Source organism: Protopterus annectens, chromosome 10.part0 (genome assembly GCF_019279795.1).
Source record: "Protopterus annectens isolate FY-2018-M chromosome 10.part0, PAN1.0, whole genome shotgun sequence".
Taxonomy (NCBI): domain Eukaryota; kingdom Metazoa; phylum Chordata; order Ceratodontiformes; family Protopteridae; genus Protopterus; species Protopterus annectens.
The window spans coordinates 1,474,884,017-1,474,911,207 of record NC_056744.1 but is presented as its reverse complement, the minus strand read 5'-3'; the positions used below and the strand labels follow the sequence as shown (position 1 = coordinate 1,474,911,207).

The window sequence follows — 27,191 nt, the reverse complement described above, 5'->3', positions numbered from 1 at the left end:
AGTCTGTTGTGGCATAAGTCCTAAACCTCAGGACAAGGCTGAGGGAACTCATGGGCTTGGCCCAGGAGAACCTGGCAGAAGCCCAACAACAGAAAAAGGTGTGGTATGACAGGAATGTTCAAGCTAGAGAGTATGCTGTGGGGCAGCAGGTAGTGGTTCACATTCCTGTCAATCACAACAAGCTGCAAGCAGCTTGGAAGGGACCCTACAAGGTGGTAAGAAAGGTAAATGATGTTAATTACATGGTGGAACTGCTAGGCAGAAGGCAGGGGCACAAATTGTACCACGTTAACATGATGAAACCTTACCATGATAGGGAGGTCCTTGTGCTGAGCATTTGCAGTGGATTGCAGGAGGAATCTGAGGGGGATCTGGTGAGCGATCTCCTCAGTGAGGCTTGGCCTGACACCTCAGTGGAAGGGGTAGCAATGTCCCAGCAGCTATCTCCTACCCAGGTTCAAGAAATCCAAGCAGTGTTCCAGGAATTTGGGGACATGTTCACTGGGAAACCAGGGTGCACCCCCCCCCCCGGGGCAGCACTAGGTGGATACAGAACCACAAAGGCCTATTAGGCAGGCCCCTTATAGAGTGAATGAGAGAGTCAAATAGACTCTGAGAGAGGAGGTACAGGAGATGTTGGAAGTTGGGGTGATTCAAGAGTCCAACAGTCCCTCGGCCTCCCCAGTGGTGCTGGTGCCAAAGAAGGATGGCAGCACCAGGTTCTGTGTGGACTACAGGAAATTAAATAGTCACACAGAGTCAGATGCTTACCCCATGCCTTGGACAGATGAGGCCCTAGAGCAGCTTGGTGGGGCTAAGTATCTTACAACCATTGATCTTACCAAGGGTTACTGGTAGGTGCCCTTGACCCCCAGTGATAGAGAGAAGTCAGCCTTTGTGACTCCTTTTGGCTTGTATGAGTTCACAAAGATGCCCTTTGGGATGAAGAATGCCCCAGCAACTTTCCAGAGGCTGGTAGATCATATCCTAGCAGGAGCAGGAGGGTTTGCCCTTGCTTACCTGGATGATATTGCCATCTACAGCCATTCCTGGCTAGAGCATGTCAGCATGTCAGGGAGGTGCTGGGCAGACTACAGAGGGCAGGGTTGACCATTAAGCTGAGCAAATATCAGGTGGGTATGGCAGAGATCTCCTACCTAGCACATAAAATTGGGAGTGGTAAGATAAGGCCAGAACCTGCCAAAGTGGAAGCCATTCAGGCATGGCCTGCACCTGTTACTAAAAAGCAGGTGAGGGCATTTTTAGGGACAACAAGGTACTACAAAAATTTCGTCCCTGGTTATAGTACCATAGCTGCTCCCCTCACAGACCTGACAAGGAAGAACAGGCCAGATAAGGTAGTGTGGACTCCAGCATGTGAGCAGGCATTCCAGATTACAGCAAAGAATTTGTTGTGTAGTTGGATGCTTTGAAGCATGGGGTGGGGGCTGTACTTAGCCAGATTTCTTCAGAGGGAGAAGAGCACCCAGTGGTTTATCTCTTTCATAGGTTCAAACCCAGGGAGGAATGCTATGCAGCTGTAGAAAAGGAATGTCTAGCCATAGTGTGGGCACTGCAGAAACTTCCGCCTTATCTGTATGGAAGGAAATTCACTGTTATGACAGATCACAACCCCCTAACATGGTTAAATACACCCAGCTAGCAAAATGCCAAGTTGTAAGATGGAGCCTAGGATTGCAAGCATATGATATGTCAATGCAGCACCACAGTGGGATTAGCAATGCCAAGGCAGATGGGCTCTCAAGACAGGGAATGGGGTAAGGTATACTCAGATAGACCTACCCCTCTCAAGCAGTGTTTCTCAAGGGTCACTTGAAAAACTAGCTTGAGTTCTCCGGGGGGGGGGGGGTGAAGGCTGACAGCCTAGCCAGATAGAATTTTATAGATAATTCTGTCATCTCTAAATATTAATGTAAACCACAGGCTTGTTGTCTTAAATGGAAAAAATGCTGTTACATGTGTAACTGCAAAAAAATGTAACAACAGTGCACTTTGCTGTAAGGAAGCTAAGTCAAGCATTTTATGACTGTTTTGATCTTTAAAGTTGGCTCCGGCCTGTCTAAGTGAAGCAATTCTTGCTACTGTTTTAAGGCCAGAGTAATGGCCAGAATTTGCATGCATAAATGTCCTTAATGATTTTACTTCCTGACCTGGTGTGAGCTTACTAAAGAATGTAGCCTGTTAGCCTGGGAACCCCCAGGAAAGTGTGAAGAATGATGTAATGTGAACTAGGAATGTGCTTTTAAAAACAGAGAAAAGCAGAGAGCATAAAGCATTTTTGTCTTGACCATCCAACTCATCAGCACTCTGCCTTTGCTCTATATGTAAGTTTATCATAGACTTGTGTTTTCTCTTAGAAATAGCTAAAAACTAGAAAGATTAGACTGCGTTTTTTGTGATGTCAGAACTGTACTACTGACTTATTTTATGTATTTCTCTGTGATCTCTGAACTCTTGACTAGCACTGTCTAGTAAAAAGTATTGCCTTGTGTTTTTAATTATTTATTATTAAATAATTTAAACCCCTTTAACTGTGGCTGTTTTGTGCAGAGATAATTTAAGCTCTAGAGTACATTGCATGTGTATAGTGATCCTGTACCAAGTCATTCTAATGAGCCTTGACTGTTTAGTCACACTTACCAGTTGGCTAATAATATTGTGCAGTAATAATTGGACACCCTTTTAAGGGCCTTTGATTAGCTGATAAATATTAGCTGGGTGGTGGCAGTGATTTCTATTGTATAGTCTGGGTAAAAGGGGCAGAGCTAGAGAACCTGTGCCAGCCTTTCCCAGGAGTTTCTGTGTGGTTGTATAGACAAGTGCGTGTGTGTGTGTGTGTGTGTGTGTGTGTGTGTGTGTGTGTGTGTGTGTGTGCGTGTGCGTGTGTGTATGTGTGTGTGTGTGTGTGTGTGTGTGTGTGTGTGTGTGTGTGTGTGTGTCAGCTACTTGGGCAGGGACAGGAAGCATTAGTTGGACAGAGAAGGTGCTGGAGGTTTTAGTTTGCCCACTTGGCTGAGATCTGGATCCCATAGCTGTGCCAGTGGGGAGTCTTATTGGGGACCTGAAGAGCAAGGCAGTGACCAGCCCTGGACTGAATGTGATCTCTGTGTGTTCTTAAGGGAAATTGCACTTTACTGTGTGCATTTGTTATCCTTTCCTCCTATATGAGAAGTCCCTCACTGGTGTTAGTGGTGAGGATTGAGGCTCCTTGATTGCTGGGCCAGGGCACGGGCATCACAATGGTTATCAGCATTTATGTGCACTAATTTATGCATTCATATCAGGTAGTATAGAAAAGTACAGCACAATCTATGGGGATTTTCAGCTTATGACAAACCTGACTTACGATATGTCATCAACATGGAACCCTGTTGTAAGTCAAGGACCTGCTGTCAACTATTTTCTAACTGCCTGAAGAAATATGAAGCTTTTCTCTCAGACCTTATCTGGAAATAGGCCATACTCTTCCCAGTTAACAAATGCAAATAAATAAATACATGCAAATTTACATACATACATACATACATACATACATACATACAGAGACAGATGTATACGTAAATATCCTAATGACGAGTTCCTATTAGATTGTCAAAACTCTGTTTATGCGAATACGAAATCATTGACACATATTGTGCGAAATACGTAATCGTCGAACATGCAAAACCACGAAATTGTAAATGTCGAAGTGTTTTGGTTGGCCCGTCTGTGGTATAGCTCCGTAACGCAAGTGTGCGATAGTTACGGACCTTAGGATTAGGGTGCGGATTAAGGTAAGTGTATAGATAGGTAATGTGTGTAAGATTTAGTGTAGTGTTAGAAGTAGGGTTTTGTTAAATGTATTTATGTGTATTATTTATTTTGTTTGGGTATATCTCCGTAGGGGAAGTGTGCAGTAGTTGCCGACCTTAGGGTTAGGGTGTGGGTTAAGGTAAGTGTATAGATAGGTAATGTGTGTAAGATTTAGTGTAGTGTTAGAAGTATGGTTTTGTTAAATGCATTTATGTGTATTATTTATTTTGTTTGGGTATATCTCCATAGGGGAAGTGTGCGGTAGTTACAGACCTTAGAGTTAGGGCGGGGTTAAGGGTAGTGCATAGATAGTTGTGTATGTGGAGTTTAGTGTAGGGTTAGAAGTTGAGTTCTGGTCCTTTATTTTAGGGTTAGGAGTAGGGTCTGGTTAGTGTATGTATGTGGCTTATTTATTTTGTTTCGGTAGGTAGTATGTAGCGGATGGTGGAGTGTAGGTGGGGGACTATGAACGTTCGATATTTAAAATTTTGCGGTTTAGTGCATTCGGTATTTTCGTGGTTCGAGTAATACGTGTCGCTGTTTTGGTATTCGATGTAATGTATTTTTGTTGTTTTAATCTAGACCCCCTAATGACATATCAAGTGAATTATAACACACTATCATCAGCATTCCATATGTATTTTTTATTTCCTTGATCTTTTGAGTTTTGCACTGATATGAAAATAATTTTAACTTACCAGTTTGGAGGGTTTTCACTTATACAACAAGAGAACTCTAGAAGAAATAGCATTGCCTATTACAATTAAATCTGGTAGAGTGCAAGATAAAACTGTCACTTCAACTTGCTATATACAGGCATCCTAAATAAATCATAGACTTTCAAGCTTTACATTGCAAAATCCATGGGAAGTAACATTACAGTTATTTTGACCATAATGTTAAATTAATTAGCAAATTACTTGCGATAATTTAAAAAGAATGTTTACTGCATGATAAAATAATTCATTTTGCACTAGCATTCCACCTCTTTATGATAGTGTTCTTTTTAAAATTACTGAAAATTATGCACTAGAAAGAATACAATAAAACTGAGTACTAGAACAATTTCTTATTCAGATTACAGTTTCAAGTGAAATAGTTTCAAGAGCTCTGAATTTTCTCCCTTATAATTAAGACCGGGGCTGAAGTAAGGATAGATTGTCTCAGTAAACTTGTCAGTATAGGTGTAGATATGGGACATGTTGTCAGCATTATACAATGAGACCTCTTCCCCTTCATAGTCCAGGTACACTCCGATCCGTTGGGGTTTCACAGTGTGGGTTACATTCTTCAATGATGAATCTTCAGCTGTGTACTCATTCTTATTCCTCAGCATCATCATCCAATATCCATGCTTTGCATTCATTTCAAATTCTCCCTTCCTGTTGCTGGATTCTCTGGTGACACCCACATCCCATTCAGTCTTGTTCTTCACCTCCACCTCCCAGTAATGTCGCCCTGAATTAAAGCCCTCTTTCCCAAGTACAGAGATGTAACAATCAAATCTCTTAGGATTGTCAGGGAGATGCTGTATAACGTCATCATCTCTAACACTGGTCAGGTCCTCAGACAGAATGAGATAAGGATATGCTGTGTCAGGATCCAGGGTCAGAGGTGATGGAACTGTGAAAATAAACATTTTGGCTACATCATTTCATAGTAATAAATGAACATATTTCAAGGTTTCAACAAAGCATTCAGGCATGTACTATATTAAGTAAATGTGATGCCTCCCCCAAAAAGAATAACAAATAAAAACAGTTAGTTGAGACCTAACCAAAGTTTTATGTTTTGCAGGTTCCCCACTCTTGCAGGTTGATGTCTACATCTATGGCATCTTGACTACCCTATCAGCCTGCAGCCATCATGAATCCATTGAGAATTCTGTGATCTGGGTTTAATCATGCCAGCTGAGGTTGCCAGCTCACTTTACTGGAAATGTGAGATACCACTGGAAGCATTAGATAGCAAGGGAACTAAGAGGATTACTTAGATTATAGCCCTATCTCCCTTCATGTGTCTACTGATGTCCAGGTGTTGGCATGCAAGGGCTGCTGTGATGCATGTCCACGCTTCCATATGTGATGTGACAAGGTGCCACTTTTTCTCCTGAAGACAAGTACTTCAACAGATCCCCAGCCTACACCAGGAACTGCACTGAGGAAAGTGTGCCATGAGGGCACACCTATCCCTGAAGAAATCGCAAAAGAATATGGATTGCCACCAAAGCTAAAAGTAAAATCACCTTTAATAAAACTTCTTTATAAACTTCTTCAGAGACTCAAAGATAAATTCTGTGATAAAACAGTTCTGGCTGTAGAAGGATAAGCGCTTTCGGTTAGAAACATTATCAAATCCTTGAATACCAGCTTACTTCACTCTTACTAAATACTACATTCAATCTTCACTCCACACTGTGAGCCAACGCTCGTTAGCCAGTCATAATCTGAAGTGCAAACACACCCTCAAACTGCATCATCATTTCTTCTTTAGGGCTTTCCCTTTTAGAATTGGTTTTAAAGGGACAATGCCATTCAATCCAGGAGCTGAATCGGCTCGCAGATTCATTATCCATTTAGTCTCTTCCATTTCTGTTAAATTCACTAAGTCTCCGCCTTGTGACATTTCATACAATCTAGATAGAGCCATAAACTTAAAGGAATGCCCTTCATTTTTACTGATATGGCCATAAAGTGCATTGGTCTCAACTTCATTCCTGACATCCAAATTATGTCTCAGAATATGCTCCTTAAACATCCTGTTAGTTCTGCCTACATAGTAGGCTGGACAGGACGAGCATGCAGCTACATACACAACATTCCTGCTTTTGCAATTCGCATATCCTTGAAAAATATACTGTTTTCTTGTCAATGAATGCTGAAATAAATTAGAAGTTTTAATAAACATGATCTTGGCCAAGAACATAGGAGAGATGAAGATGTGTTTCTACTCACTTATAGTAGTGATAATTCTGCTATATGTGATATAATTAAGAAATACTGGCCAGTTCCGACCTCTGATTCTAGGATCAGAGAGATAATGGGAGCTGTCCCTAGCTTCTCTTTTAGGAATAGGAAGAACTTGAAAATACATCTATGCTATAATTCCAAGAATAAAGATGAGAGTGGAGCTCCATCTTGCAGCAAAAAAGGGACCTTCAAATGTGGATTTTGCAAGGCATGCCAGTTTATTAAAGTGAGCAACTAATACATAGGTATAAGATATGACAAATGGATCTACATTTTATAGTAATAACATAGTCTGCAATATGGTACTAATATATTGTGTTGGAAAAGTTAATGTTATTACAGTATTTGTGCAATTCGTTTTTGATTATTACTTATAGCTGAATGATTACTTTCAAAAAGAAATGGGCTATTTTCATTTTATTTTCAATAGAATGTTTTCCTTAATCCGCATAGTGATTTCCTAGGCAAGAATAGTGTTTCTATACTTTTGATTAGCCTGCATTTCCTTCTTTGAGTTTGATATCTGTTGTAATTTAATCTCCTCTTCAGCTACACAAAGAAGAACAGGAATACATGGTTGTTAACCTAACATATGTGCATATGTTTGGTTGCCAGATATTATACATTTATTAAATAGAACAGTAGGGTTTTAAATATAACATGCACATTCTTAACAGGGAGGAATGATGGGCCAGATTCAGGAAGGCTTACACGGAGTTCAAGAGTAGTGTAAGCCTCCGTGTAAGCCTCCCGATTCAGGTACAGCCCAAACCTCCGTGTAAGAGACAGCTAACACGTCTCTTACACGGACTGGGTGTGGAAATGCTCAATACCTCATTTGCAGCTCCAAGATATGCAAATGAGGTATTTGAGCGATCCACGAAGCAGAAACCAGTCCGTGTAACGGACGTGTTAGCTGCAGAAATGTACTCAGCTGACAACTGAGTACATTTCTGCAAAATCAAAAACGGAGCTATGTCAGCTCCAAATAAAGGGTGCATATGTGTCATTAAGCATGCCAATGGCCAAATATGTGGCCATTGGCATGAAAAGTGTTGCAAAAATAAGTTATTTAACTTTTTTTTCACGGGATTTTTGTGTTTAACTGCAGCGCACACCAGCAAAATGGGGTGCGCTACCTAAAACTGAAAACCGAAGCTTATAAGCCCACAATTGTGGGATTTATGTATTACATGGAATGCCAATGGAGGGACTTGCAGACTAAAAACAATATGGCCTCCATTTAGTGGTTGTCAAGGGGGGGAAGCTCCGTGTAAGATATGTAACTAAGCATTACTAGGCAATCCTATGTAAATGAGGGTTACAATACTGAATCACACTGCCACATAGGTAATGAGCACTTTCTGAGTAGTGTAAGAGTTAGAGAAGGGGGAGGAACAGAGTAAGAGGTAGGTGACATCACGGAGGGGAAGGATAGAAAGAAATGTCCCAGATTGGAGGGCAATGTAAGGTAACAGATGACAGACAAACATCAGGGGGGGAGGTGTGTCCCAACAGAACACTAGGAAAGTCAAGAAATTGAGGGTATACGCTATCCCTACACTCCAAGTTTCTTGATATACGTGCATGTGCGCGTGTAAGCCAGGTTCAACATGTGGGAGCGTGTTGCAAACTGTTTACAACGGTTTGCGCGGGCGTGCACATGTGTAAGGCAGTGTACGCGCGTTTTAGCATGAATCAGCCTAGCTAACACCGTGTAAGGATGTGTGCGCGCGTGTAACACCGTGTAGGGATGTGTACGCGTTTAAGTGACTGTGAGCGTGTTTAAGCTGGTGTGCACATTGCTCCCCCTCAGGAAACAGAGAGGAAACAGGAAACAACCAAAATACAGGGAAACTGCCAGGGAATACTGCTGGAGTTAATTGGTGGAAACAATTACAAGCAGGCAATTACACAGGCAGACTAGAAGCCCAGCCCAGCACTTAAAACACAACAAAGAGCAGTGAAGGCTGTTTCTCACAAGAGATACTGCCAGAAGCTAAGCTATCAGAATTGAAAACTGAAATAAAGCTGAACTCAGAGCAGAAATGCTAGGGGCTGCCGTGGCTATTATAATCAGGCATAGGCGAATTGCTGAGGGTGGTGACAATGCAGATGCTGACAGACAACCCAGAGTGAGGAGAAGGAGAAGAGTATACAGGCCCAGGGTCACCTACCATGGGTTACATGAGCTGGAGATAGTAGAGCTATAGAGTGGACAGAGAGCTCCTGCAGCAGATTGTTGAGCTGTGCAGGCCACACCTCACACACAGAACCAACAGAGGGGAACCCATCCCAGTGGAAACCAAGGTATGTGTTGGCCTAAGAATACTAGCAACAGGTACCTTCCAGAGACCAACTGGTGATATGATGGGGATATCACAGGCATCAGCCTCCAGGGTACTGCACCAGTTCCTGGATGCCATGTCACCACATGTCAGTGATCATATATATGTCCCTAATGACCGTGAAGTTGTGGCCAGCAATATGCGTCTCTTCCAGCAAATAGCGGGATACCCTGAGGTGCTGGGTGCAATAGACTGCACGCACATACGCATCAAAGCACCAGCCTGTGAGCCGGGTAGAGTCCACATTAACCGCAAGGGATACCCTCCATCAACTGCCAGGTCATGTGTGATGCCCAGGGCATAATAATGAATGTGTGTGCTGGCTGCCCTGGGAGCTACCACGATTCCCACATCTGGCATCTGACGCAGCTGTACCAATCATTTGCCAATGGGGACTTCCCACACGGACACCTAGTGGGGGATGCAGGTTATGCACTTGAGCTGTGGCTGATGACACCCATCAGAAATGCACACACACCTGAACAGGAACGCCATAATGAGGCACACGCACAAACACGTAATATCATAGAGCGTGTGTTTGGGCTGCTCAAGTCACGGTTCCGGTGTCTGGACACATCTGGTGGAGCTTTGCAGTACACACCGACTACATGTACCCAAATGATCATGATATGTGCTATGCTACATAATATGATCCCGGAAACAGCTGCAGCAGGACCAGCACAGGGCTGGGCCAAACATCCCCACCATTGCCAAGGCCACCACAGGCAGGGGTGACTCGGAGGAGGAACAACCTGACCTTGTCCCAGTAGGCAGAAGGAGGCGTGCCCAGTATGCCCTGGCCTTGGCAAAGAGGCAACGATAGCACATACGCTTGGTCAGTAGGAACACTGGGACTGATACCGCTCTGACTCACTCATACAGTAACAGGGATGCCTAACATGACACAACCTGCTTCCAAATGTACAGGAGTGTAGTATGTGTATCCGACAGAGGTGGCCCTGCAGCACCACATGAGGCATGAATGCCATGTGTTAAGTAATGTAATATCATGTACAATATGCACACCTGAGGACCCCAACTAACATCCATATCCACGCATATGACCCTGTGGAAACAGCTGCACGTCATACAGTGATGTACATGTGAAAAACATGGAACAAGATACAAAATGAGGGTGTCTAGCAATAAATAGCATGGATAACCACACACCCATGTTTGTACCACAACAAGAAGCAACATGGAATAGCCATGGTCAAAAAACAATGGCTAAAACCGACTACTACTATATAGCCTGCTGCAGACCACTGTCCTAATAGCAGGAACTGCCCCAGGCCTATGTCCATAGGTTCATACTAGGCTATCTGCCCTAGGGCATTAATAAGCCTAGGCCAGAGTTTTGTGGTGTCTGCCACCCCTGCAAGTTGATGGATATGCCCATTATTTTGCTGTGCCTCTGTCAAGCAGTGATACTGAGGTTATCCCTGGGGTATACCTGTAATCTCCCATCCATTGGTCAAGATCTCACTTGAACAAAGCCAGTGAGGTGCTCAGCCCCACATGTACCAGGATGTTGTTCCACAGCATATGGACTCTCTGGGTGATGAATCTGTCCCTCCAGCACATCCTATTAATATCTGTGTTGAGGTTTAGGTCTCCTGCCCTTGTAGTTCTGATGGATGTAGAGGTCTTGAGGTGAAGCATGTTCATAAAGTCTGGGTTGGACATAGCCTTGTATGTCAGGCACAGATCACCTCTGAGCAGTCAGTAAGTGACTGAATACAGCTGGAATTCCTTCAGTCGGGCAGCATAAGAAATATGTTTGAGACCCTTTCACCTCCTGTAGAGGAATTTGTGGGCCCATCCAATCTGAATGGGGCAGTGTATGCAATCATTGGTGTGATGAGTACAGGGGAACGATCACCTCCCTTGATCTAGATGTGAATCACTGCATGATGAGGTGGCCAATGTAGAAGGCCTTCCAAACTACCCTGGCAATGTGAGTGTCAAGCAAAAGGTCACTGTCAACCTGGTTGCCCAGGTCCCTGATAACCTACCTTGTGCTTAGAGGATTGCCACCTAGATGGGAAGTAGTGGTAACCTTGTTCTACCTGAAGGGTATGGCTATGCATTGTTTAGTGTTTAATGTAAGGCCATGGCCGTGGCACCAGTTATCTGTGTCTATGAGACCCTTCTGAAGGATGTCTGTGTCAGATGGGTTTCCAGCTATGCTTCCCAGTTTGCAGTCATCTTCAAACTTTGTCAGCCATAATCCTCCTGTGTTTGCTCGTACTTCTGAAAAGAAGATACTGAACAAATGTGGGCCCAGGACTGAGCCCTGTGGGACACCACTTGTGACAGCTCTGGAGTGTGAACTGGCACCAGCAACTTTGACCCTGTGTGTTCCGTCACTTAGCCAATTTGCAACCCATGCTGTGATGTATGGGTTCACAATTAAGCTGGTGATGTTTTCAATGATACCTGAGTGGGGTATTGTGTCGAAAGCCTTTGCCAGGTCAAGGTAGGCTGTGTGGACTGCCTTGCCCACGTCAATGGCCTGGGTGAGTGTTTTGAAAAAGTCAACCAAGTTTAAAAGGCATGATCTGCCCTTGACAAAGCCAAACTGGATTGGATCCAATGTCTGCAAGTCCCCTATGTCTTCATTTAGAATTCCCATTATGATCCTCTCCATAGCTTAGCAGAACAGGCTTGTCAAGCTGATGGGATGGTAGTTTCTGGGGTTGGTGGAGGCACCTCCTTTGTGAAGTGGATCCACCATTGCTGTATGCCACTCCTTGGGAACATATCCTGAGGTGAGGCTAAGATTAAACAGCTGCCCTAACTGCGGGTGTAATTACTCATTGAGTTCATGGAGCACACAACTGGGGACACCATCTGGTCCCATGGATAAAGTGTTTTCTGCCTTGGATTGAGCAGTTCCCACCCCAGCAGTGGAGATGTTTGGGCGGCTACAATCCTCTGCTGTACATACCGCCGCAGTTGGGGAGGGGGGGAGAAATCTGCGCTGAACCTGTCAGTCAGTATGTTGCCAATGTCTGTAGGTGCAGTGATATCAACATTATTCTGAACTAAGTCTGAGCATATCTGGGAGTTTCCTCCCAGGTTTCAAACATAGGTAAAAAGGCCTCATGATTGTCCCTGGAGTCCTGAGTGGGTTTACTCTCAAAACATGCCTTGGATGATTGTATGGGGGAACCCAGTGTTTTACTCACAATGAGCAGGGGTGCCTTCCCCACGGATTACGCTCTATCTTGTAGTAGCTCCTTCCTTGTGTTGTACAGCTTGTTTATGGCTAGGGTCCACCAGACTGGATGCTTGCCTGTGGTACAAAGAGTCATTATTATTTGGGATTGCCTGAACCATACAGTCCTGGAGGTGCTGGTAGAAGGCATTTCTAAGTGATACAGTGGCTTGGGTAATGGTGTCTGCTGGCCTGGGGGCCTTGAAAGAGACCACACCAGTCCTCAGAAATGTGAAGTCGGCATTTGAGAAGGTCTTCACCGTTTCATTTCCCATCTGGGGTGTGGGTGGGATGTGGACTCCCACTGAGAATAGTCCATGATCTGATCTCACCAATGATGGGTATATGTCTGGTGTTGAACAGTGTGACCCCATGTTTGTGATGATGTGTTCTAGTATGTTGCCTCCACTTGAGGGGATTGGGACCAGTTGTTCCATGGCATTTCAGTGTATGAACTCTTGGAACCTTTGTGTTAGAGTGTTGTGGCATGATTAGTGATCCCAGTCTATATGTGGATAGTTGGAATCACCCAGTAGGATGGTGTTTTGAGATACATTTATCCCCTTCAGTGTTTGCAGGATAGCTGTGTGAGGTACCTGAGTTTGAGGGTGGCATGTAACATGCTACAAACTGCAGAGCAGTCTTGCCTACGGTCACTGGCACCTGGATGGTCTCTGATGCATCGTGTGTTGCCACCAACCATGAGGTGAGGGTGTCCTTGATGAATATGGACACCCACCATCCTTCTTGGTGTTGTCGGGATGCTGGTGCCGGAATGCATGATATGAGGTAACACCCGATAGTGCCGGGGTGCTGTCAGAAGCTGTGAACCAGGTTTCAGGCACAGCACAGACATCAATGTGCTACATACTGAGAAGGGCATAGAGTGTGTGCAGCTTGAGGTTGAGACCTTGGGCATTGAGCAGCATTACCCTTAGTGTCTTTCCTTTACTGTGTTCTAGGGTGGTAGGTGTAGAATCTGAGTCTTGCATAAAAAAGGCACAATGGGGGTGGCAAGAACATCATCTGAAATCCGGAAGCCCAGGGGTGACAGGTGCAAGCTGTCCCTTGCAAATCACCGTGGCCTGTCCAGCATGTCATCCCAGGCAGACAGACATTGGACCCCCTTAGAATGACATCATAGTCTAAGCAAAATACTACAGCTGATCATCTTGTCTCTGTTTATGTGGCATCATACTTGGTGAAGGTAGGATACTGCCGAAGGTCAGGGTCATACCTGCCTGGCCTACATAATCAGAGGGATCCTCTATGTCTCTTTCCATGTAGTCCAGGGAGGTACATCTCAGGTCGTTCACACCAGCATGGATTATGACTGTGTCAGACCTGTACTTGCAGTTTAGTGACCTGAGTGCTTGCATTATGTGGTGGATTCCACTGCCCGATAGGCAGCTTACTGTGACCTCCTCTGTACCTGATCTGGTGAGTGGGACATCAGTGTGTCTGACTATGGAGTCACCTATGACAAGTGTGTCCGGCATTGTGTTTGGCCTTAAGGGCTGTGACTGTTTGGCACACCAACTCTGTGGTCAATGTGTTGCATGTGCTGTGCCCTGTGGAGGCAGTTGTGTGAGTGTCTGCTGTGGTGGCCACCGCCATTCTGGTAGACTTCTGATCAGAGCCTCGAGAGTGTCTCTGTGTGTCTATGTGTATGATCTTAAGTTGTGACAGTGCCATGTGAGACTGGATTAAAGATGTGTGTGTGGTTACCTTCACCCTCTCTCTGGTCTTGCTAGTCCTATGTTGAGAGAGCTCAGCCTCCACTTTGGCTATATAGTTGCATCTCTCACATGTATGTGTGTTTTATGGCAGAAGGAGAGGGTTGTCAGTGTACATGAGGCAACTGTAACAGTGCCTCAATATTCCCAGGTTCACCAGCTGAGCAGGAGAGGACACTAGCAACTGATCCCTAGACATGCTAGAAGGAATAGACAAAACAATGTTGGAATACAGGGAGATATCAAGCCCCCCAAGCCACATCATACTGTTTGATTGACAATAGCTACACATACACCGGTGTTTCATAGTGTCATAGTGTACTACTAGGCTATCTGCCCTAGTGCATGTATAAGCCTAGCCATAGTGATGTGGCTATTGCCACCCCTTATAGTGGTAATAAGTGTACAGAATAGATTCTGAATATTGTGCCTCTGACTTAGTAGTGACACATTATGACCCCCTTACGTAATTGAATAACATGACTGTGTCTCTGTCTAGTCTGTGCCTCTGTCTCATATGCAGTTGTCCAGATGTCTCCTGAAGAGAGTCAGTGAGGGACTCTGTCAAACATGACCTGGGATACTCTGCTAGAGTGTGAGATGCTTCTGAGTTATGACTCTGTCCCTCCAGCATGTCCTATACATGTATGTGCTGAGGTTCAAATACTCAGCTCTCATGGCTCTGGTGGATTTGGATTGCTTGCAGTGGAGTATGTCCACCAAATCCTGATTGGACATGGTCTTGTATGTCAGGCATAGGTCACCTGTAAGTATGTGGTATGACACTGAACAAAGCTGGACTTCCTCTATTCTGGAAGCATATGACATGTGTTGAAGAACCCTGATCTTCATGGTAGGTACTTTTCGGGTGCAAAGGTGCAAAAGGCAGGATCTGCCCTGTACAAAGCTGAACTAGGAGGGAACAAGGGTCCGTAGGTCAGTAATGTGTCTGTGTAAGAGCTCCATGACTCCTCCCATATCTTTGCAGACAAGGCTGGTTAAGCCTGTGTGGTGGTAGTTGCCATGGTCTGTGGAGGCATCCCCTTGTGGAGTGGGACCACTGTTGCCATATGCCAGTGTTCAGGTACATATCCTGTAGCAAGACTAAGGTTAAATAGCAGTTGTATATATGGGTCCAGCCCCTTCTGGAGTTCACATAGCATGCAACTGGAGATACCACCAGGTCCCATGGATGCTGTGTACTTGTCTTTGCTGAGTGTGGCTCTCACATGGACATCCAAGATGACAGTGAGGTTACATACAGCAGTGATAACTATCTTGTTTTGGGGGTGAGGGAGGGGGTAAATCGCACTGAAGATGTCCGCCGGAATGTTGCCAATATCTGTCAGGTCACTGGAATATATGTTGTTGTGTACCAACTCTGAGCATATCCGAGGGTTCACAACCAGGTGTCTGACATAACTGAAGAAAGCAGTGTGGTTACCTTCATTGTCTTTGGTGATTTATGTCCCCAAGTTGACCTTGCATGTCTTTATGAGATAATGTAGCTTTCTACTAGTGCTGATCACAGCTGTCTTCCCTTTTGGAGATGTAGCTCTGTCTTGCATTAGTAACCCTCATCTGTCATACAGTTTGTTTATGGCTGGGGTCCACCAGACAGGACACTTTCCCTTTGTGGAGAGGGTCCTGTTTTCAGTTGTGATTGTATGGTCCATGCTGTCTGACATCTAGCTAATGGGAGGTCATTCTGGTTCTGCAGTTATCTTTCATCAGCATTAGAAATGACCACAACAGCCCCTGTGGGGTGTACCTCATGCACACACATCCAGCACCTGTAAAGTCCACAACAGTACCTCACCAGGAGTATGACAGAGCTGGAACACATGTAATGTGTAGTCTGATTAAACAGAGTGCAGCTCCACACACTGCCATGCTGTCCACCCAGATGCAAGCTGTGCCTGATGTAGAAAGCCATGTCCAAGCTGGAATCAATGCACATGCTGCACCTTGTACAATCTGAATGGCAGGGAGCTATGCACATGAGGGGCCTGAACCCCAGCACTGACATATATAGGACAGGCTGTACTGCATTATCCAAAACACAGAAGCCTCTCCCACACATGAGTAAACTACCAGTACATGTTGTCCATAGAGACACTGGTTGAGTCCCCTCAACAGGAATCCTAATGAGTGGATGGGAGATGGGAGGTTTACCCTGGGTATCAATGTTATGTCACAGGTAGACAGAGGCACAGTATACTAAACAAGACATATGACATGTCGAACTACGCTTACAATGTGTTGATGGACAAACACATTCTCCAACTAGCATTAGGTCAAGATACCTCTTGAACACAGCCAGCAAGGTGCTCTGCCTCAAATGGACCAGGATTGTATTCCACAGCATAGGAGTCTCCGGTGATAACTCCATCCCTCCAACATGTCCAACATACATCCCTGCTAAGGTGTGAGTCACCTGCACTAGTGGTTCAGGTGGATCTTCTGAGTCTGAGGTGGAGCATGCCCATTAATCTCTGTTTGGACATGGCCTCGCATGTCAGGCACATGTCACCTCTAAGCAGACGGTATGTGAGTGAATAGAGTGTGAGTGTCGTCAATCTGGCAGCATATGACAGCTGTTGGGGTTCCTTGATCCTTTAGGTGGGGACAGTCAGGGTGTCTCCAATTGCTGCAGATGTTGGGTGAGATACAGCCAGAATAGGGCATTCGACTCGCTCACCGGTCTGATAAGTGAAGAGTACAGGGGAACAATGACCCACTAGATCTGGATGTGAATCCCAGCCTGATCAGGTGGGCAATGTAGAAGGTCTTCCTAGCCACTTTAGCAATGTGAGTCTCAGAAGAATGGCGACTGTTAACCTGGGTCCCCAGGTCCATGATAACCTCCTCTGTGCTTAGAGGATTGCCACCTATATGGTAGCTTGGGGTCACCTTGCTTTTCCTGAAGGGTATGTCTACACATGTTGTGCACTCTGACTTCAGGCCATGGCCCTGGCACCAGCTATCAGTTACTGTGAGTCCCTTCTGAAGGATATCTGTGTGTGATGCACTGTCCACTATGGTGCCCAGTGTGCAGTCATCTGCTAACATTGTCATCGAAAGTCCTCCCATGTTGGCCTGTACTTCTGGGAAGTACATGACAAACAATGAGGGCCAAGGACTGAGCCCTGTGTGACACCACCTGTGACCAGCCTGGAGTCTAACATAGTGCCAGCAACTCTAACCCTGTGAGTCCCGTCCTTAAGCCAGTTTGCAACCCATCTTGTGACATATGGGTTTACATTTCAGTTGTTAGGGTTTTCCACAATACCTGAGTGGGGTATTGTGTTGAAAGTGTTTGCAAGGCCAAGGTAGGCTGTATGGACTGCCTTTCCCCAACAATGGCCTAAGTGACCAATTTGAAGATGTCAACCCAGTACAAAAGGCATGATCTGCCCCTGACCAAGACAAAATGGGATGGGTACAATGTCTGCATGTCCCCTATATCTTTGTTTATGAGCTCAATTATGATCCTCTCCATAGATTTGCAGACTACACTTGTTAAGCTTATGGGGCAGCAATTAACAGGGTCTGTAGAGGCACTGCCTTTGTGCAGATGTGCACAACTGGACCCTAACCAGGCTGTTGTGCACACTATGGAAATGTAAAGCAGTGATAGGACTAAAGCCCAGGATACTGACCACCACAGTGAAAGTACTGAAACACTACACTAGACAGTGCTACAGTGTTAGGTCAGTATGAACGGATGTTGACAATTGCGTGCAAAGTATCCCATGCAAAACCTGCAGGCACAGTATACTCCCTGTTTTGTTCACACAAAAAGCATTCGGACAGTAAATACACAACATGGCACAGAACACACAACCATAAACTTCAGGTATTTGTTGAAGGTCACACTCATCCACAAATGTGATGGGCTGCAGAGTTCAACATATGTAAAGCCCACACTGGGCATGCTCACACACTTAGATAAATGAGACATCATTCACACAACATGCCACAGGAAGGCTGAACTGGGCATGCTCACACACTTGGTCCAAATGTTACCCCTAGCAAATGTGAAAACACACCAGAGGATGCTCATCCCCCTTTCTAGACACTGATCATGTAAGCACCCTATAAGTATATTGGAGAAAAGGATTCTCTCAGTAATCCGAATAGCGCGCCATGCTAATGCGTCCGTCTCTAGTGTCATAACATAGTTAGGTAGGGGTTTGAATCCAGCAGGTGGCAAGTGTGTGTAAAGGGGGGTAAGTGTGTGTGTATGAAAGAAACATCCCTTTTGGCAACTGGGAAAACACACCACAGGATGATCATTCCACTTTCTAGACTCTGATGATGTCAGCACCCTATAAGTATATTGGAGAAAAGGATTCTCTCAGTAATCCGAATAGCGTGCCGTGCTAATGCGTCCGTCTCTAATGTCATAACATAGTTAGGTAGGGGTTTGAATCCGGCAAGTGTGTGTGAAGGGGGGTAAGTGTGTGTGTAAGTGTGTATGAAAGAAACATCCCTTTTGGCAACTGGGAAAACACACCACAGGATGATCATTCCACTTTCTAGACTCTGATGATGTCAGCACCCTATAAGTATATTGGAGAAAAGGATTCTCTCAGTAATCCAAATAGCGCGCTGTGCTAATGCGTCCGTCTCTAGTGTCATAACATAGTTATGTAGGGGTTTGAATCCAGCAGGTGGCAAGTGTGTGTGAAGGGGGGGTAAGTGTGTATGAAAAAAACATCCCTTTTGGCAACTGGGAAAACACACCACAGGATGATCATTCCACTTTCTAAACTCTGATGATGTCAGCACCCTATAAGTATATCAGGGGAAAGGAAGTTCACCAATAATGCGAATAGCGCGCTGTGCTAATGCGTCCGTCTCTAGTGTCATAACATAGTTAGGTAGGGGTTTGAATCCAACCGGTGGCAAGTGTGTGTGAAGGGGGGTAAGTGTGTATGAAAGAAACATCCCTTTTGGCAACTGGGAAAACACACCACAGGATGATCATTCCACTTTCTAAACTCTGATGATGTCAGCACCCTATAAGTATATCAGGGGAAAGGAAATTCCCCAGTAATGCGAATAGCGCGCTGTGCTAATGCGTCCGTCTCTAGTGTCATAACATAGTTAGGTAGGGGTTTGAATCCCACCGGTGGCAAGTGTTTGTGAAGGGGAGTATGTGTGTGTGTAAGTGTGTATGAAAGAAACATCCCTTTTGGCAACTGGGAAAACACACCACAGGATGATCATTCCACTTTCTAAACTCTGATGATGTCAGCACCCTATAAGTATATCAGGGGAAAGGAAATTCCCCAGTAATGCGAATAGCGCGCTGTGCTAATGCGTCCGTCTCTAGTGTCATAACATAGTTAGGTAGGGATTTGAATCCCACCGGTGACAAGTGTTTGTGAAGGGGAGTACGTGTGTGTGTAAGTGTGTATGAAAGAAACATCCCTTTTGGCAACTGGGAAAACACACCACAGGATGATCATTCCACTTTCTAAACTCTGATGATGTCAGCACCCTATAAGTATATCAGGGGAAAGGAAATTCCCCAGTAATGCGAATAGCTCCCTGCGCTAATGCGTCCATCTGTAGTGTCTTAACATAGCTAGGTAGGGGTTTGAATCCCGCAGGTGGCAAGTGTGTGTGAAGGGGGGTAAGTGTATATGATTCATGTATCCCTTTTGGCAACTGTGAAAACACACTACAGGATGCACATACCCCTTTCTAAACGATATCACAATTATGTATGGCTTTTGATTACAGACATGCCATGTGTGTTGTGCACACACAGAATGCCCATGTGTGTGGGTTGTCCCTCACAATAATGCATGACATTGATTACACCGGTTATGGCAATGAACACATGCTGTATGTGTGTGCCAAATACACATATGTACCTGTGACTTTCAATAGTTACCATGTGTGATGCCTGCCACATGTGAATACATGGTATTTGCACAGGGTAACATTATGACCGTGGTCTTCTGTGCAGATGCTGCATGTGGGATGTGTATATACAGTGTGAGATGTAGATGCTATCAGCCTAGTAGTGAGGGATGCACACCTGGTCTGGGGCATAAAGTCTACATGTTGTTAATGTACAGGAGCTGCATGTTCTCACCTGTTGTGGGAGTGGTAAGACAGTATTCCATAGCAATGCAGTGACTGCATGCTAAGAACCATTCAGCTAGGGTGTTGTAGCTACACTTATTCATTAGCATTCATTAATTTGTCGGAATCCCTGGTGAGGGTCTGATGCCAACCAAGGTCAGGGGTCTACCAGCCTGTGTCACTTGCTCAGTGATCCCTTCCATGTTCCCTATCACGTATCCCAGTGAGCGACATCCCACATCAGCTGTGGTGGCATGGACAATGACTGAGTCATGTGTCCATGCATCTGACTGACTTGTATGTTGTTGTTACAGTTTGGCCATGTGTTTCCATCTCATACATGTGATGTACATCAATGGGTAGGGGATAGGGTTGACTGTGTACATGTGGCAGCTGTGACATTACTACATGACACACATATTCCACAACTGTACCATAGAGGTGACTGACAACTGACCTTTGCACATGCTACCGGAGTATTGAGATTACATTGGTGATTCACAGCACATAGGGCCAATGGTGAAAAACAGACATAGGTCCATAGGTTCGTACAGGGATATCTGCCCAGGGCATGTATCCACCTAGCCAGAATGTGCGTGCCTTTCAACATGCATTGTGAATCTGTCTTGCTATGCCCTTTTCCAAGGTTAGTATACTGTGCCTCTTTCTCACAGTGACACATAAGTGATACCCAGGGTAACCCTACAATGTCACATCCAGTCATTAATATCGCTCTTGAAGATAGTCACTGAGTCAGTCTGCCTAACCTCTATTGGGATAATAATCAGGAATGAAGGGAGCCTCTGAGTTGTGAATGTGCCCCTCCACCATGTCCTATGTATATCACTCCTGAGGTTCAAGTATTTCCAGCGTGTATCCTGGTAGGATCTGGATATTCTGAGATGCAGCATGGCCATTACGTGAGGGTATGACCTGGCCTTCTATGTCAGGCACAGATTGCCTATGAAGAGGCAGTATGTCACTGAGTAGAGCTGCTGCTACTTTAACCAGTCAGTATGTGGCATCTGTTTGAGCACTTTGATCCCCTTGTTGAGGTACATATGTGGTAGCCCCAGTTGCTGCAGGTGTCTGGTAAGGTGCATGCCGACAGGTTCATCATAGTCAATTATGGGCATGATGAGGGATGAGTAAAGGGGCACAATGTCCTCCCCTGGCCTACATGTGGATCCCATGATGATGTGGCCCATATAACATGCTTACCTAACCACTTTGTCCATGTTGTTGTCAAATGGTAGAATGCTATCAACCTGTACCCCAAGGTCCATAATTCCTTGGTCTGCACTTACTGGATTAACACATATGTGGTACATTGTGGTCACTTAGTGTTTGACAAAGGGGATGACTATACTCTTTCTGTCATTCATGTTGAGGCCATGGCTGTGGCACAAGTCGTGTGTTTGCAAGAGTCCCATTTGGAGGATGCGTGTGTTAGCTGTTGAGTTGATTATGGTGTTTGGTCTGCAGTCACCTGCGACTTGCTGAGCCACAGTACTTCCATGATGGCCTGTACCTATGACAAATATATAATGAACATGACAGCTCCTAGGGCTGTGCCTTGTGGGACACCACTTGTACCAGGTTGGAGGCTGACATGGCTCCAGCAATTCTACCATGTGTGTTCTGCCCTTGAGCCACTGTGCAATACCCATAGTGACATAGGGGTTATTATGTACACTGGTGAGCTTCCTAGAATGCACAAGTGGGGTACTGTATCCAAGGCTTATGCAAGGTCCAGGTAGGCTGTGTGGACCTCCTACCCCTTGACAGTGGCCTTGGTGACTGTTTCAAACAAAGCAAACAGGTTTGATAGGCAGGATTTGCCATTGACAAAGTCAAACTGTGTATGGTGACATGTCTGTAGGTCCACAATATCTAGATATGTGAGGTTCATGATGATCCTTGCCATAGCTTTGCAGACAAAGCTAGTCAGACATATGGGGCGAGTAGTGTCCAGGATCCGTGACAGCACCACCTGCATGTTGAGGGACCACTGTTGCTGTATGCCACTCTCTGGCCACATATCGTGTATTAAGGCTGGGATTGAACAGTGGTGTTATGTCTGGGTGTAGCTCTTCTTGTGGTTCATGTAGGACACAGCCTGGGACACTGGTCCCATTGATGCAGTGTTTATTGCTTTGGGAAGGGCATCTCTTACCTGAGCATCTGTGATGTCAGGGGGGGAAGCACTGTGCTGCGAGACATATGTTCCCTTTTGGTGTGGTGGGGAGAAGGCAGCATTGAACCTGTCCACTAGGATGATGGCAATGTCTGTGTGTTTTATATTTTGTGTGACATATTGTATTACCTCTGAGCATATCTGGGTAGTACCACTCAGGTTACTAACATAACTACAGGCAGCCTTGTGATTATCCTCAGTGGCTTGTGGAATCCTCTCTCAAAGATGGCCTTAGACAATCATATGGGTGCCTGTAGTTGTCATCCAATACTCATCAGTGGTACCTTCACATTTTGGGAGGTTGTTGTATCATGTAGTGGCGCCATCCTTCTATTGTATAGTGTGTTTATGGCTGGTGTCCGGTGCCCAGGACATCTGACTTTGGAGAATTGGGTCATGCTTTCATATGTGGCTTCATGATCCATGCATTCCTGAATGTGTCCACAGAATGACTCTATACAGGTATCTGCAGTCTGGTCCATATTTTCAACAGGCCTTGGGCCTTTGAAGGTTTCCACATCATTTATGAGGGGTGTGCACTTGCTTGACATGAGCTGTTGACAGACGTGCCGCCCTCCAGACAGAGCAAGGGGACGGTCACAGTCAGCTACCTGTTGGGACGTACCTCCCTGGACCACATGGAAAGAGACACAGAGGAGCTCTTACAGCACACTCTCAAACTCAGGTCTCCCACAAAGCCTTCATGCTGACACAGGAGAGTTTAGATTACTCTGCAAACACCATCATACTGGGTGATGCCAGCTACCCAAACATAGACTATGAACATTACACAAGCCACAATACCCAAGCTCTAAGGTTCCCATTGATCGGACATTCTTTGGCTATGGAACAGGTAACCAACCTTCCCACAAGAGGGGCAGATATAGTAGAGCTGATCTTTACAAACATGAGTACAAACTGCTCACCACTGGGAGTATATCCCTCATTGTTGCAATCAAACCATATACTAATCACACTGGAGTTCTGGATCCCCCACATATGCAAACCACCAACACATCGATGTGTGTGTGTGGGAAATGTCCCTATTAGCAACCGTGACAGTATGGTACAGGATGCAGATCCCCCTTTTGAAACAGTGATGATGTCAGGACTGTATAACTATATCACCTGTAGTAAAGTCCTCAACTCATTTGCATAGCGCGCTCTGCTAATGCGTCTTTCTTCAGTGTCATAATGTAGTTAGGTAGGGGTTTGAATCCTGCAAAGGGAATGTATGTGTGTTAGTATGAGTGTGGTTTATGTGTGTGCACTATGCTGGGAGGGTTAACTGCCTTTTGCCAACTGGGAGAACACACTACAGGGTGCACATCCCTCCTCCTACACACAGATGATGTCAGCACCCTCTAAGTACAGCATTAGTAAGGAGTTCTCCAACTACTGCAAATAGCACACTCTGCTAATGTGTCTGTTTCTACTGTCATTGCACAGTTAGGTATGGGTTTGAATCTTGCAAATGGAAAGGATGTGTTTTACTGTTGGTGGGGTTAGTGTGTGTGCACAATGATGGGGTGGGATGTGGCTTTTGCCACATGGAGCTATGCACTGCAGGGTGGTCATTACCCTTAACAAGCAGTGATGTTGATAGCACCCTATACAAACAAAACTACAAAACAGAAGGTGGTGGTACTGATAACACATGTAAGGTAACACTTCTTCAAGTAATGTCCACAAAACGGAGTAGGATAATCAAACAATTCTTTTATTCTATACAGACAACATGACAACAGACAAGTAACTGCCAGTACTCAGTATAGTGTTACATGCTACTGTAACACACACATGTACCCGAATATACCTAAATAGTGTTCTGAAGCCTGAATGTGGCAAGTGTGTGGATGTGGGATGTGTCTGTGTGTGCATTTCCGTATGGGAAACATGTTTGCTGTGGCAATCAGGGTACTACAGTACCTGATGCACATTACATCTTCCAACTGATGAGGTTGCCTGAACCCTGTGAGTACAGGTAGAGAAGGGGATGCCAGTAGTAAACAACATAGTGCACTTCTGAAATGTGTACCTGTCATGTATCAACAGCTACTCATGTAGGGTGATAAATAATGGGAATGGCAGGTGAGTGTGTGCATCTGTGTGGGTAGCAGGGTGTGTATAGATGCATGTGTGACAGAACAGATACATGTAGCTGAATCTACATAACAGCACAAGATGCGCATTGCCATAGTCAATGTTAGCATGTGATGGTGTGCAGCTGGTACACTTTGTTAAGTAGTATGGGTGCAGATAACAATTGAGGACATTCATACAGTTACTGCAGCAGGACTGCTGGGATATACACACATTTATACTGCAACAGTCAACAGTTACCAACATGTTACTACTTATACACATCTATGTAGTCACCCTATGCATCAGCAACGTGTTTACCTTTACCTGCACCAATGTTGTAGTATGCAGGAGGTGGCACAGTGTCATCATATGCACAGGGTGTGGGTTAGGTATGCCCAAGCTGGCCACTGGTAACACCAATTGACATGTGTGTGTATGTGTGTTTGTGAGGGGCAGCAGTACAGGGTGGAAAGTTGTTGGTGCAGTGTGTGTGTGTATGTGTTTGCCCTAGGTGTTAGGTTTCCAGGTTTCTGCATGTGTGTAAGCACGCACACAGTCCCACATAATGGCTGCCATGTACAGGGTTTTGTGGACAGCCACAGACTGCACCTGTCAGGTCATCCAGATCAGTGTCTGTGGGCACAGACACGGTACCTGTGCCTGGCAGGGGTGCTACGGGCCGTATCCGGTACTAACCCAGACTGGGTACTGTCATCGGAAGCAGGGGTGTGTTGACTGGACACAGTTCCCTGTTGGGACTGTCCAGAGCCACGTGCACGTGGTCTCCTGGGGTGTCTGGATGACAGCACAGACCCAGCATTGCTGGGGCTGGTGCTGGCACTTGAGGCGTGCGAGTGGGCCCGTTGTCGTCCGCGGCCACTGCCAGCTGGTGCTCTTGCTGGCATACGGCCACGTCGACGCCGCAAATGCACACCATCGCCCTGGCCCATGGACATCTGGTTGTGGAGCAGCTGTTGTATGCCCCCACAATGTCTGTCAACGACATCTGTGAAGTTACGGATAGCATTCGCAACATCATGCATGCCGTCTGTCATGGCTATGCGACATGCTCTCAGCTCCCTCAGACCCTGTCTGGTGTACCTTTCCATACGTGCCTGTGCCTGCATGACAGTTCTAAACATAGTGGAGGTTGACATACCTCCTTGGGCACGTCGGCCAGAGGCAGTACGGCCACGGATGCCCCCACGAGAACCCATGGGCGACTGTCTGCGTGGTACCATTGGAGGCCTCTGCACATGGCTGCCTTGTGAGGATGCATGTACCACAGGTACCACATTACCCTGATCTATGCCCACTGCTGACTGTCCATCACCTAGGGACAATGGTGATAAAGGATGTAACGGCAGGATGACTGTGCGCATTGACGGGGTTGAAAGCTGTGTACTGTCAATTGGCTGACCGATGGCGGACCCAGACACACCTTCCTGCACCATTACAGACATTTCATCATCATCAGTACCTGGGGCACAAGATTCAGGTTCCCTGCTGCAGGTCACCAGAGCAGCACCAGAACCTACGGGAGGAAAACATGGAACACAGATTACAGTCTCAATACATATTTGAAAGAGATGCACTTCAATACTAATGCACACATTCAGAAATGGACACATGCACTCATGGACACGAACACACATGCACACTTGGGCACAGGCACAGTAGCACACATGCACACCCCACAGTAAACACACACATCAGTACCGTGTTACACTACTCAATTTACTACCTGTCAATTACAGTTATTGTGAACACAGTCACCAGCATGTCTACTACAGAGGTACACTACTCTTCCTAGTTTTATAAATTGTTTTACAGATACTGTTAAAAAGACTCACCAGCATGTATGGCCTGCCTCGTTGGTACATGGGAGGGACCTGGAAGTGTGAAGAGAGTAATGTCAGTGGGCACATGTGTGCCATTTGTTTTGCACATGATACAGTACAGTAGTACACTAGTTCCCTTATACACATCAGCTGCACATTATGTCTGTATATATATCATGATGACTTTTCCTCACTTCCCTTCTTGACTCCTGCCTCTTCCATATCATTGTATCTGTCATACTCCTTCTACTTCTCTACCCTTCTGAGCCCTAACTATTATGTATATGGCTTTTGCCTTATTGCATAACCATTATGCTTTAGGTAGGATTGCTTTGAAACCAACGGTACATTGTGTATGACTCTAAACTGTTTGACTTCCTTACATGTATGTTGATTTGATTAACAGGCTGGTGTACAATTCTATTATGTTGGCTGTCTGTATTGACAACTTGTCTGTCTGCCTTTATTACGTTATGTGTGGAGCTTTTCTCCACAGGCCTCTACTGAAAATGAAGTTATATCCAGCTACACTATCTGGGTCAACAAATGTAAAAGTAATAACAATAAATGAATATGGCATCTTACCTGCACGCTGTCTTGCTGCTGTGTGGACCCAACCTCCATCAGGATGCATGGTTGTTGCTGTTGTTCTGGGGCTGGTTCCACAACACTTAGCAGTAGTCCCTCCTGTCTGGTGAGGGGGGGATGTGTGGCCACCCCCCCACCTGTGGCAACCTGTTGCCTGCAGATATCTGCAGCACGCTGGCGGACATTTCTTATCAAATCACTGCAGTGATGTCTCACCTGCTCATATGTCCTATCATGCATGCCAACATCATTTATCCTGCTAACAAGGTTAAGCCACAGTGCAGACCTCTCC

General features: G+C 45.4%; 1 protein-coding gene across 1 annotated transcript in view; it reads right to left on the bottom strand.

Moving 5' to 3' along the window:
• Positions 1–4,891: 4,891 nt before the first annotated feature.
• LOC122814306 (zinc-binding protein A33-like) overlaps positions 4,892–27,191 on the bottom strand; it is a 448,502-nt gene continuing 426,202 nt past the window's right edge. Inside the window, exon 8 of the mRNA XM_044086893.1 lies at positions 4,892–5,436. Within this exon, the coding sequence (XP_043942828.1) occupies positions 4,892–5,436 (545 nt within the window). The remainder of the gene's footprint in view (positions 5,437–27,191) is intronic.